The sequence below is a fragment of the Streptopelia decaocto genome (assembly GCF_964273445.1).
Source record: "Streptopelia decaocto genome assembly, chromosome: 5".
NCBI classification, from domain to species: domain Eukaryota; kingdom Metazoa; phylum Chordata; class Aves; order Columbiformes; family Columbidae; genus Streptopelia; species Streptopelia decaocto.
In genome coordinates this window covers 56,526,548-56,540,313 of record NC_138659.1, presented here as the reverse complement: position 1 = coordinate 56,540,313, position 13,766 = coordinate 56,526,548, and the positions used below count along the sequence as shown (strand labels likewise).

General features: G+C 40.5%; 1 protein-coding gene across 1 annotated transcript; it reads left to right on the top strand.

Annotated features, from left to right (window-relative positions):
- Positions 1 to 11,503: 11,503 nt before the first annotated feature.
- On the top strand, positions 11,504 to 12,657 carry LOC309440508 (homeobox protein HMX1-like; the record flags this gene model as incomplete). Its single annotated transcript, XM_082054196.1, has 3 exons — positions 11,504 to 11,826; positions 11,906 to 12,218; positions 12,346 to 12,657. The coding sequence occupies 3 exons, from the start codon at positions 11,504 to 11,506 to the stop codon at positions 12,655 to 12,657; spliced, it is 948 nt and encodes a 315-aa protein (XP_081910322.1).
- Between the last annotated feature and the right edge of the window lie 1,109 nt (positions 12,658 to 13,766).

Sequence of the window (13,766 nt, the reverse complement as noted above, 5' to 3'; positions counted from 1 at the left end):
ATTCTGACTTACCCTTGAGTAAGTAAAATGTGTTGCTATTTCTCTAAAAATTGCTAAGTATGAAAACATTTAATCTTTACCTTCTATCTTTATATTACACGGTGATTTAAGAATTTTAATAACTATCTGCAGACATACATTTCACATATTTGATCTATATGCATTTATTTTAAAGAGTTGTTTTTATTAGTAGTTATTTGTTTTTCTCAATTAAAGATTACCATTCACTTAAAGCCACGCCTTGCCTTTGAAAGACAGTAGAATTTGAAGTAGCATAAGCTTTACTAATGTAAAGAATGCCACAAAATTTGCTAATCACATTATCTTAATAAATTAATTTTATACAGTTGCCAGACTATCGAAATTGCTTTTGTGAATTTACTTCTTTATATGTTGCACTCATTATAATTAGCTCATATATTTCTTATGGTTTCATCAGGATTAAAGAATCTACTATGTCTAGGAAATATTATGTTTATTCTATGACAATATCTGGTGCTATACAAGAATAAAAAAGCATCTTATATCTTCTGTATAATGCTTGAGTGTATCAGACCTTATATTGCTATAAGTTCATAGTACGGAGTTATGGTTTTACTTTAGGGTGTTTTCATCAATCATATATTTAAGATTTTGTATTTAGAAACTACCCCCAAAAAACAACAACAAAAAATGTAAATAGCTACTGGAGAAAAAAAAAAAAATAAAAGGGCAAAAATCCCACAACCAACAACACTCTTTTACAAGGAAACTGATTTACTTTTGTCCATGAACACTGATGTATGCACGTTTATGTGACACAAATTTCAGAATACAGTTATGTCTAGTGTATAACTGTTCAGTTTTATTTATCACTAACAAGCAGGAAGGGTTGGACTAAAGTTTTCTCCTCCTGTGGGGAATGTCTTTTTAAAAGAAAACACAGGACAAAACAGGTCAAAAAAGCAAGTTCAGTTGTATCTAGTTGGCAAAAAATTGTTGGCATCAGTAATTGAATTGCATAAATGAGGGACTATGCAGTCTGGCCCCGTGTTTCCATTCCAATAACAAATTAGCATGTTTGGAAAAAATGGAGTTTGTTCTTTAAGCCAATATTGCCACCAGCTGTCCTAGTTCTTCTTCACAGTTTTTTCCACACTTCTCTTATCTTATTTTTATGTTGTTTCTTTTCCAATTGTGAGCCTTGGAATTTCTGAAATGAAGTTTGCTCCTTGGGAGCCTTTGCAGTTGCTCTGTGCATTGGTGCTCTTTCTGTGTCCCCTTGCAGGTGTCTGTCCCCAGGATCCCTGGGGCTTCCAAGCCTCCTGCTAGAGAACTGGGAGCTGTGTCCTAGTTACACCTGCTGCATTTGAAAGTAGGTTTCCAGCTCCAGCATCTCCAGAAGCCTGCCAGGAAACAGGGATGAAATCAGTTGGATCCTATAAATTATTCCATAGAAACCCAAACCAAGAAGCTAGAAAAATATTTAATGAATAGACACTAATTCATGATTCTGACAAATTTCTTTCCTTCGAAATTTTTCAACCACTTCTAAACTGTCCTTTTGTAGTTTTCTACGTTCATCCTCTATGTATTGGGAGTGGTTTCATAAGCTCTACTGAGACTCTTCTGTGAGTACAGTATGTGATTTGCAAAGGATTAAAATTTTAGGAAATCTGTTTCTAAATAACAAATTAATAGACTATAGTTTTAGAGGAGAGAAGCTAACAATAATTTTTCAGTGTTAGACATACAGTAGATTTTTTACAATCCTTGATATTACAATGAGGGCTAGAGTGCAAATAAATTATTTTTCTCCCTCATACCTGCCTAAATACAATACAAAGAATATCTGGATTTAAAATGCGTATTTTTTTTTAGAAGAAGATTTTATTTCTCAAAACATGCTTTATAAATAATAATTTTAAAATAGATGTTGAGCTTTAGAAGGAGTCTTAAAGCATTAGAAATGCAGGTTTGAACAGTATTTGAAAACTCAAGTCCCATAAATCAAGCTTAATCGAGTACTCATCTTTGCAAAAACAGGTATTCTTCACCCATGAATTTTTTTGTCTTCATTTAGTTATTAAAAATGTCAATATTATAAATGTTAGAAATTTCCAGATAGGCATTTTAACTGTCACCACTACCATTTGCTTTGTAAAAGATTTTTTCCCTGAAGTTTTTTTCTTGTAATTATTTTAAGTACCAGTAAATGACTAATTTGTGGCAGAAGATTCCACTGGGTTTTGCAATGTGATTTCATACTCTGATAACTTTAAAATACATGTTAGAATTAACAATTTCACCTTTCTGCTAAATAGCAGATCCACCTTTGTCTGGATGACCACAGTGTGTTTGACAGTAGCTGCTATTTAAGATTTTACTGTGATTAACAGAGAGAAACTAGTTGAAAATCTGAAGGTGGAAAGCAATTGAGATTAAAGTTACCACAAGACAAGGGAGTTCATGATTGAAAGGAAAGAAAGGGATGAGAGAAGCAGAATAACAACAGTGGTCTTCAAAAAAAGCAAACTTCAAGAAATTTGAGGAACTGGTATATAAGGTACCAAGGGAAGGAATTCTAAAGCAAATAGAAGTTCAGGAGGGCTGAGACTTTCTAAAAAGAGGTTTCTAAAACAGACCATATTAAGTATAACAATCTATCCTCATGCAAAGGAAAGAAAACTGACAGAGCAGTGTGGCAGCATTAGGGGCTCATCAATGACCTGAAAAAAAATCAAAAAAGAATACTGAAAAAAGTAGGAACAAGAAGACTGCATTGACAGGAACAAATATAAAAGAACAGCACAGCAGGTTAGGAACAAAACTGGACAGATAAAATGCTATTGCCACCAAAGGAAAAGTGAAACAGTAAAACTGGATTCTTAAATAATTTTCTATTATACAATAAGAGTTCTCTGCTTACTAGGAGAGCTGGTGCTCAGATGGTGCAAAAGCCTGAAGTGCTTGCCATTTCACTCCCCTCTGAACAGTGCATATTATGATCAAAGTTAGCCAGGAAACAGGGATGCAGGTCAGAATGGGAGACTGTCAGACTAATTAGATGTATGAGAACATTAAATTCTGATTCAATCTGTTCTATAATAATGAGCAAAAAATGAAATAATCTTGGGTCCACCTGACCTGATTATATATTAGGTCACTAAGATTCAGATGATGATACTGTGGGTACACAGCTAGTTAATACGTTATTTCAAAGGGTGAATACCAGTGCTTGATAAACTGTGAAGATAAACTGAGCAGGAGGGGTGGGGCTATCCGTATGTTATGAGCAAAAAGCAGGTACAAATCCCTTAGAGATGAGGCACAAGTCTCATTAAGTAAAAGCTTTGGGTTTATCAAAAGCGTAGCATTACCACAGTGGGAACCCTGGGGCACTGACACTGATCAAATGGGGACTCAATGCAGTGGACCCCTGCTCGGGAGTGATGCTCAAGGAAAAACACCTCAGAGGTGGGTAATAAAACTTGTGCTGATTAATATATACATATGCAATGTCCTGTTTTGCTCATTAGCAAACTGATATAATGCAGGTGCTGTTGTCTGAGTTCCAAGATCCACAGCTGACCTTCAGCTTGGCAGCTGCGCAAGAGTTTGTGCTGGGCTGAGGGAAAGTGAACTATCCTGGCTTATCGGAACGAGATAAAATATGCTTGGGACTCTACATATTGTGATGGGAAGAAGTGAACTATTCCATGTTACAGTCACAACATGATAAGACGTGCTTGGGACTCTGCATACTGGGATGGGGGAGGCAAACTATCCTGGGTTACCGTAACAAAGTCTTCTCACGCCCTATCATTACAGGTGGGGCCTGGATCCGATTGTGTCTGGGATTTCTACTGATGAAATCCAGCATACTTACCCAACACACAGGATTAGAACTCACAATAATCGTGATGATGGTTTAAATTTAAGCTCTAAGTCCTACATTTCTGAAGGATAAAAATTATAAATAACTGCAGAACTTCAGAAAAAATCTCTGGGGACCATAATAGATCACAAACTGAACATGAATCTGTGTGTAAAGTTTTCAAAAAGAAAAAAAAAAAAAAAGGGAAAGCCAGAGGTGTCCTATAAGAGAGTCATATATGACAGAAGGTAATTATTTTTTCTCTGGCACTGGTGAAGCATCAACATGAATACTTTACCATTTAGGCACTGCACTTAAGATACATACAGGCAACATGAAAGAGAACAGAGGACCATAATAAAAAAATGTTTAAAAACATAACCAGAGAAAGCCTGAAAGAATTGGACTTACGTAGACAAGATTAGATTGAGCAAGACTGTGTGTGAAATGTTACTGTAAAAAGTTGTAGTAGCTACATACAGATGGAGTTTTCTCCATGCTCTGTGAAGCTTAAGTGAGGCGGTATTAATTTTGAAGCAAGGTTTCAGTTTTTACATTGGAAAGATTCATGTAAAGCACTGGAACAGGTTGCTGACCTGTAACACGCCTGTAGTGTCCCCTTTCCTGTAAATTTGTTAGAACAGATCAGATAAAACTGTAGTAAGTGCCCAGGCCCACTTGGTCCTGTCCCTGGAAAGGGACAGGGGCTCAGCACTGATCTTCAGTCACTCTATATTCTCACTAAAGTAGATTAGACATAAAATTTGAACACCTGCAATCAGAGAATGCTATTAATTTGATTATTAATTTCATTGTATAACAGTTATTTTAATTTTCAAGGTTTTATTTATATTTTTCCACTGATACATAGCAAAAGAGTAGGTGTTGCTAGGGCGTGCATTACTTGAACTTATGTAAAACATGTTGCAGAGGAATACTGAATTTGCTTTATATACGTATATTAATGCAGTGGAAAAGTGATGATTTCTAAAAGCAGCAGAGGAGTAAAAGTCCACCATGCATATCCCTGTGTTGGGGAGAGTGGAAAGCAAGTCTCATCAGTTGCCTTAGCTGCCAAGAACTGAGTCATCATCCCTGTTAAGTATTTAAAAGATGTGTAGATGCGGTGCTTAGGGACATGGTTTAGTGGTGGACTTGGCAGTGTTAGGCTTCCGGTTAACCTCGGTGGTCTTAAAGGTCTTTTCCAACCTAAATGATTCTCTGATTCTCTGATTCTATCACTGCCTCAGCTAAACTTCTGCAACTTTTTTCCCTATGTGTATCAGTTTCCTGGATGCGAAGTCTTGATATAACCAGGAGATGGCACGAGAGACCCTTGAAGGCTTCTAAATGTACATGCCGCACTATGAGCAAAGGTACTGTGAAAAACGTGCTGCCTGAATTCTGCCCATTAGAAACAGGCAAACACGAAATGGCAGAGATTTTTTTAATTCCATTTTTAAACCAAACGTGTTTACATTCAGCTGCTGCCATTAATCTTTTGAAGAAATGCACGCGCAACTTCGTAAATTAAAATCTTAATTATTGGTGTGTAATGCATCCATTTACATAAAACCTGTCAAAGGAAGTACACTGTATTGGTTGGAGCAAATGTAGACATTGAATTACATGTTATAGGGACAGTGTTAATCATCTTAGCTAACTACATTCCTGTCCTCACTCACTGTAGCCCACTTTTTCCCTTGTTAGTAAAGTGACAGAGGATGAGTGCTCCCTGTTCTAGGGTGCAGTGAAGGCAGACAGCATCATTTGTGCTCTGTTGCTACAGTTCTGCATCTTCTCTTCCTCAGCTATCAGTAATATTTGCAGGATACTTGATGGAAGTGACTGAAAGAAAACAGGAAGAAACAGTGTAGAGAGAGGAACACAGAAGAGGGGAAGAAATAACTAGAAACAGGAAACAGAAGAGCCTTGAAGTCAGAAAAAAATATAACTTTTTTTTTTTTTTTCCATTTAATTTGAACAGACTGGTTTTGGAGCAGTACAAAGATCTTATTTATATTAGGTGCAAGTTAAGGGAAGGAAGAGTCAGTAAAATATTTTCACTGCTGGGACCAATGCATTTCAGAGCAGCATTGTATGGCACAGACCAGGGTGGGCACAGAGGGTGATAGATGATCCAGGGCTGCCAGCTGTGATAGCTCATTCTCCTGCTGACTCATCATGCTCAAATGCCAACTCTAAAATCAAGGTAATCAAAAAAAATTGAGTCATTCTTTAATAGCTTAAAGTGAAAAATTACTTTCAATAATAATAAATGCTTTAGTCATAGTATAGCTACATTTCTTTAGAAGGTATCTGTGGGAAACAAAAACTAAAAATAATGGAACATTTCTGATTTAATGCATTCTCAGTTTTATGTTTAGTAGGTTGTTAAATGTAATTTTAGAAGTAACCATCATGAAATAAATTATCCTTCAGCAAAGACTGACAAAGAAAAGGGTCTTGATCTAAAATGTGAAATAAGCCTCTGTTAGGTTTTGAAAAGATTTCAGAGTGTCTAAGTGTGACATTTTGTGGTCTTGGTCAGATTATTAGTCCAAGTGATCTGAACAATTACTAAAACCAGTGGGGTTTATGTGAATTTGCATATGCACATTATTCTCTGTAGGTGTACCTCATATCCCTAGATAATACATATTTTTAATGAAATCCAGATCCTAAAGCATATTTATGCACCTAACAATTAATTCCTATCTACTTTGGAAAATAAAACCCCTTCTAAAGCCTTTTTTCATGCTGCTTCCTTTCAACTAATAGATTTTAAACTCTGATTACTACTGATGAACCTTGCTTCTGTAACAACAGCGGTACATGTTTTAAATGTTGTCCTGATTCATACTGACTTTGACTTCCTTGTTTAATAAGCTTATATTTGGGTAAGAAACTATTAAAAACATAACATGTGTTTGCTTTCTTAATATTTACAGCAGCTCTCTGCAGAATGTATATTTTTTTAAAACATTTCACTGATTCTGCTTAGCAGCTGGTAATAGCCTTATGGTAAGGAGCCATGGGAGCTCTTGGCATTTTGAGTGCTGTGTTGATTTAGATCAATTCCAAGCATGATGAAACATTTAATTTTCCTCTATGTATCATCACTCTGTTTAATCCAAGCTTTCCTGGTATTTCTGCGCATATGGTCTTTTCATTCCTCATGGAAAAGTAGCTCTTATTTCTGTCAAAGAGGAAAGATTATAATAATTGATAATGAAGAGATTGGTTAGAGGACATTTGTAATGCTTTTAAATCCTAAAGGGTAGTTTCTCAGAAGTTACAATGATTGGATAAACATGCCACGATAAAGACCATATAAATTGTATAGCAGATGCCAGCAGCCCTTGCTTCACTTGGCAGACCTCCACAGGAAATAAATGTGCATGTCCACAGATGGATCCGCGTCCTTCTGTGTGTCATAAGCTGCCCTTTTAAGTGTCTGCATTGCGTCACCACCAAGCTACTCCCAAGGACCACACGTTCACTCTAGTTTCACCCTCCACTGTTATAAGAAAGGGTCACCTTCTATTTCAAAATGACAGTCCTCTTCTTTGATCTTGTGTACCCCCACTGCAGCAAGGCCAAGCGGTGGCAGTTTTCTCCAGTACCTGTGGGGAACCCAAGGTACTCGGCAGCCCTCAGCTACTCTCTCCTCAGTTCCTTCAAAGCTTCATTAGGGAAGGGGATATCTCAGAGCACAGTCCTGCCCCTCTGCAGGGCTCCGAGCTGGCTTACTGGGGCAGAGCTGGCCTTTGGGATGGAAGATGTGGAGCAACAATTGTAATAGTTCTCAAAGGCTGGGCTATTATCCCAAAATACATCTGTTATAAACTGCCCAGTAAGCATCCAAGCAGGACTAGCTAGTTCTGCAGAACATCCTCAGCCTGAAACCACTGTTGTGTGTGTGCTTTTCTGTGGTGCTACTTTGTGTATAAGGACCATTATCTTTATCCCATCCTACCCGTCCCAGCCAGACATCTATAAAGCCACTTCTTGGCCTCTTTAAATGCAGCTGCAGCTCACAAGAAATATGGGGGTCAGTGTCAAGTGACAAATCTCAACTCATTTTCATTCCCCTGGATGCTAAAATGTTCACTTCTATATCACCTCCCACAGAATGGCCTGGCCCAGCCTGGCTTGGCATTTGGCATTATGATCCTCAGTCTCCTGTGGTCTTCAGGAAGCTGATGGCCTTTATTTTCATGGAGAAGATTCTGACTCCCCAAAGAGGGCAACTGTGTATTGTACAGACATCTGCATAAAATATTGTCATTATCTTCAGTAAATGGATTTTCCAATTTCTGCTAGTGGCAGTCATGTTGGTATGTCTGGGCTCTTTGTCTCTACCTGCTTGTAGCAGCGGAGTGAAGGTCCTGTTTTTTCCTGCTCTTCCCTGAGAAATTCCTGAGGACTTTAGCATGAGCATGTTTACAGCCCAGTGACAATATCACTTGATTTTAAACATAGCATTTCTGGATAATAGTTTAGCAGGAGGTTTTCAAACAAACACTTAATGAATAATACATAGAAATAGAATGAAGGCAGGTTAAGACTTTTATATAAAATTAAGCTAGCAGCTGTTAAATATTGTGGCAGTCATTACATCCAGAAGTCATCTGCCATCTATCCATGATATTTCTACATTTTATGTATAATGGAAATGAGATTTAGTTTAACCTTGTCACAACGTGATCGATTTGTGTATCTGAGAGCTCAACATTTGACACCATCTTTCAGCTGTGGCATTTGCCTCAATACAATGCAATTAATAAACCAGCAGTGTATAAACATGTAATTTGCAGCTCAGATGGTAAAAATTGTCTTAAAATCTGTAAAGAAACTATGCAACAGATGTTTCAGTGGATGCTAAAACCCGAGATTTTCTATCTTTTAGAGCACCATCGTATGTCATGTATTCCTTTTGTCTTATCCAACAGCTTGCCAAGTACCTTTATTTGTTGACATAAAATAAAGCTACAAGAATAACATAATATAGATAGTTTTATACTTTAAAAAAAAAATTATATAGATATAGAGGTATATATGTTACATATAAGTATGTAAGCAGCATGTAAGTATGTTATTTATATGTATATATAATATGTAGGGACTAAAAATGGAAATAATTCTGGGCACAAGGGACATATTTATCTCTTTGGGATGGGATCTTGCCCCACCCGTGAGGCAGAATGCTGTTAAAGTAAGCAGAGGTATTTAAATCAAGAAGGAAGCTTGCAGGAAAGTTACGCTTCCTTTTTCTGATCTTTATGAGAATTTAGTCATTGCAAAGGAGGTCTGGCAGGATTCTTCAGGCAGGTGGTGGCACTAGTATTCCCAGTTCTGACTGGAGAGACTGCAGCCAGGCCACATGTTAAGTGCAGCCACCTCAAGGGGACTTGTCATTTAGGAACTTGGTTAACAGAGCAGATTCCTGTATGTCTCCTCTCCATCTCCTGCCTGCTTGGTCTGCTCTGTGAAATGTGTTGGCACCAAGACTGGCTAATATGTAAATGCTTAGAAGTTCTGGTATTCTAAAATATTTCCTTCGATTTGTGGTGGAGTAGTCTTCACAATTATCTAATGAAAATTACGATTAAGAACCTGTGCATGGAATATTCTGAGAGTGGAAAAGGAGAGGGATTTTTTTATAAATGAGAGGAAATTTAAAACAAATCTTGTACAGTTTGGCCAAGTAAACTTTCTAAATTTTCCAATGTTAATCAGAAAATGTTTGGGAAGGATAGGTGGGTGGAGTTTTAAGTCATTAGATATCAGATGCTTTCATATAGTGAAAAAATACAAATATATATGTCCTGCAGGGCTTTGTCCATGTTGGAGATGTTTCTGAGCTTCTTTAGGTATGTAACAGGTGTATAGGAGGCATTAATGCTTGAACTTTTGTTTAGACTTTTTTATGCCAGTTCCCTTAGTTTCCTCCACAAAGCTTGTTTAGTGGGCTCAGGCTATTGCTGCAGTGCAGGCTGCAATGTCGATCCCTACCTACACAGGCCAGAAACAGAGGTTCTAGATCAGTTATTAGCCACCTTTAAATAAAGGTGACAATAGCGTTTGTATTTTTGTTGGGCAGAGACAAACTCTTGACCAGTGGCGTCACTGGTAGAGCAGAGAAGAACTTTAACCGTGCCATGAGAATGAAGAAGAAAGGAGAGACAGAGCTTAGAAGGGGCTTACAAGTCAAACTTGAAAATAGTTCAATGAAACAATTTTCTAGTAAGCAGAAAATGGTAAGATTTTGTGATGGATGGATATAGCAAGTTGAAATGTTGACTTTAGAAAAGGATAGATCAAGATGATTTGAGTAAAAATTTTTACTGGATTAATATAAAGGGAAAGATACATCTTTGCAAGATTAAAATTAAATATGTTGAAAGATTTAGATATAAACTAAGCAGGAGGGGTTCAGTCTTCAAGCCTCTACCTCACTGACAGTTTAAGAAATAGGTAGAATCATGGTTACATTAACTGTCATTGCAGACAAAGTGAATGCTGAAAAATCCAGCAGGAGTGGCAGAATATCAGAGCAAATCACAGGATAAAGGGACAGTAGAGCACTGGGTTTGTGTGCAGGGGGTAAAGGCTGAGTGTAAAGCCAAAAACAGTAACAAGCACAGACAAATCAGACATGCAGTCGTGATTTCTGGAGGCAGACTGATGCCAGGCAGGAGTGTGATAGGAGTTATCAGTGGTGCAGTTGTACCACTCTGTTCTTGCACAGAGAGGATGGTAAGGGGAGGGAATTAATGGTTAACCTTACAGTGAAAAACTGCCTACAAAGCACCAGGAACCTTTTGTAAATATACTACAGAGGCATTAGTGCAGCAGCCAAGTGTTCCTGGTGTACACAAAACCGAAGGATGTATGGGAACGCTTCTGAAAGACATGCATAAGGTAGTAAGAGTAAAGACAGAGAGAGTAAGATAACAGAGAAACCTGTGTGACCTGCACAGCTTGCAAGACATCTGGGAGGAAATATGTGACACGATTCCTGTAACCTCAGCAGAAGTCTCAGCAGAGTGTTAATTCTAAGGAAATAATAGTCTTTTTTGGATTATTTTCTAACATACTTTATATAAGCAGCCAAGAGCTGGCCTATTGCTACAACTGAACAGCCTTTAACCTTCTTCTCCAAGCCCCTCGCCCTGTGTTTGGTACTTATAACCTGATGCTGCAGGCTCAGGAGAATGCAATGACTGAGTTTATCCATTTGCGTGCCTCGGGAACACAGTGCTCGGCCCAGGGAGGCGCAGACTCAGGAAGATCGCTTTAGACAGTGGATCTTCTGCCTGAAAATTAATGAAAAAGCCAGCTCTAGGGGAAGAGGGATAGGGAGCAGCAGCGTCCCCTCTCCCGCCAGCGTCTGGCGATGGTCCCAGTGGGCTCCCCCGGGGGTGCATTCCCCAGCACCGTTTGAGGCCGCTCAACTCTATAAATGCCATTTGCATCGGGATAGGATGTAACAAGAGCTGTAAATCACTGACGGCGGAGTGAACTCTTCAGGGGCAGACACAGCGGAGCCGAGCCTTCGCTAGCTGTGGCAATGTGTGAACGGTATCTTTTGTTGGGGGGGGAGGACTGATGGCAATTAGATGATACTTATCTGGCCCTTTGATGTGTATTTACACAAACAACGTTTTCCTCCGGGAGCTGCGGTATAAAGGAGGAGCCGGTGTCCCCTGCACCCTCCTTCCCGGCATCTCTGAAACAAAGCAGGATGACCAAGGCCCCTTTCTCTGTGGAGTGGTTGTCGCAGAGCAGCCAGGCCCTCAAGAGCCCCACCGAGGGCTCCCCGCACCGAGCATCCTCCACGAGCCACCGGCCCAGCTTTCGCCTCAGCCCCTCCTTGAGCGAGCGGAGCAAGGAGCAGTCCGCCGGCCCGCGGGCCGGAAGAGGCGGCAGGAGCAACGAGCGCCTGACGGCCACCCCCGCTGCAGGTAACCGCCGTCTCCGCGACCGTCGGGGCAACCCGCGCTGGGACGGGGAGGACGGACGGGCCCTGTGCTGCCCCTAAAGCCCCGATAAAGGCAATGCAGTGGCTGCCCGGAGGCGAGCGGGCACACCCGAGGTTCCTGGCCCTGGCTCACCCCTTTTTCCCCTCTCCCCAGGAGCAGGCGGGCGGCCGTGGGGAGCGGAGCAGCCCCCGCCGGAGGGAGGTCCCGAGTGCTCGGGCCCCGAGGAGCCCGGCGGCAGGGGCGGCCGGCGGCTGCGCACGGCGTTCAGCGCCGAGCAGCTCAGCACCCTGGAGAGCTCCTTCCAGCGGCAGCAGTACCTGGGGGCCGCCGAGCGCCGTCGGCTGGCGGGCAGGATGCGGCTCTCGGAGGTGCAGGTGAGCGCGGGGGCAAACGGGCAAGGGAGGAGGGCACAACGGTTTGGGCAATGGCTTGGGTGTGGGCCATGGCAGGGGCTGTGTGCCGTTGTAACCTCACCTCCTTCCCTCCTGGCCTCTCCCCCAGATCAAGACCTGGTTTCAGAACCGTCGGATGAAGCTCAAGCGGCAGCTGCAGGAGCTGAGGACGGAGCCTTTCTGCAGCCCATCTCTCCCTTACGGACCTCAGAGTGGTGTTGTGTCCTTGCCGCTCACGTACATGGCCCAGCCCCCGCCTCTGGCCCGGCAAGAGGCTGCCTCTGGGGGCTTCACCTTGGCGGCACTGCCAGCACCCACTTTGGACCTCAGCAGCGCCTGCAGAGCACAGCCTGTGGGCTTTTGGGGCGCACCCTGCTTTGTAGGGTACAGAGATCCCAGAGCTTTCTTGCTGGGTGTCTGACCCTCTGATATGGACTATGACTAAGGAGGATTTGCACTAACAATAACCATCAGGGCTGCCCTTGTCTATAACTGCCTGGTGGAGTTATGATGCAGCACTGAGCAAAATATTTTAGAGACACAGTGGAAAATCTGGATCCTGGACTTCATGCCCCTGAATTTATAGGCAACTGTATAAAATAGAAATACAACACAAGACAAACATTAATATAAATGGAATCTTTTAATAAACCTAAACTTTTTCCATCTTACATGTGAATTCCTTCCACAAACATTGTAGACCTATTTATCCTTCCATAAAAGAGAGTTCCTCTCCATTAAGGGAAGCATAGGCTCATTTTCTAGATCTCTTCTGGCATCCTGCAATTTACTCAGGGTAAGTGCAAAACATGCATTTCACCCTGTCCTCTAAAGCAGGTATCCAACCCCTTCAGCTGCTTTCCAGGTGACACTTTTTCTGATGGAACTCTGCTTTTAACCAAATATGTGCATGCACCTGTTACTAATACTTAATACTGGTTTTGCTATAGAAGCAGAAGAGATGCTTTCTGTTTCAACCTTTAAAAGAACATATAGAATATGATTTTAAGATCCAAAACATTATTTTCTAAATAAATACGTAAATACATCTTCACGCTCATGTGTGGCCTCAGTAGATTAGTGAGGGCCTCTTGCCTAAACAGATATTGGAAAGGATTTAGACTTGAAATTTCTTATCAACCAAAAAGTCTCAACGAAATAGTATCTTGGCATCTCACATGTACCTAATGGTGTACAAGGGTGACTATCAAAAGAAATACAACATTCCAAAGCTGGTTTTCCCTAAATGACAATAAAGTTTGTTACTGTTCTGCTATGCACTTTTAAAAATTTGAATAATGCTCCAGAAAACATAAGATCAAAATGGTTTCATTTCAGGCTAGAAAAACAGCTCTGAGAAATGATCTTTGAATGATGTAAGTTGCCATAAATCTTTCAAAGTCAATTGTTAACTAACATGAAAAGAGCAATAAAAATTTCCATCACTTTAGAGATGATCTTTGTGGTTATTAGAAGACTTCCTGTGCACTTGTAATCTGGGATGTCGTAATGAATGGTCTGAAGGTTCTT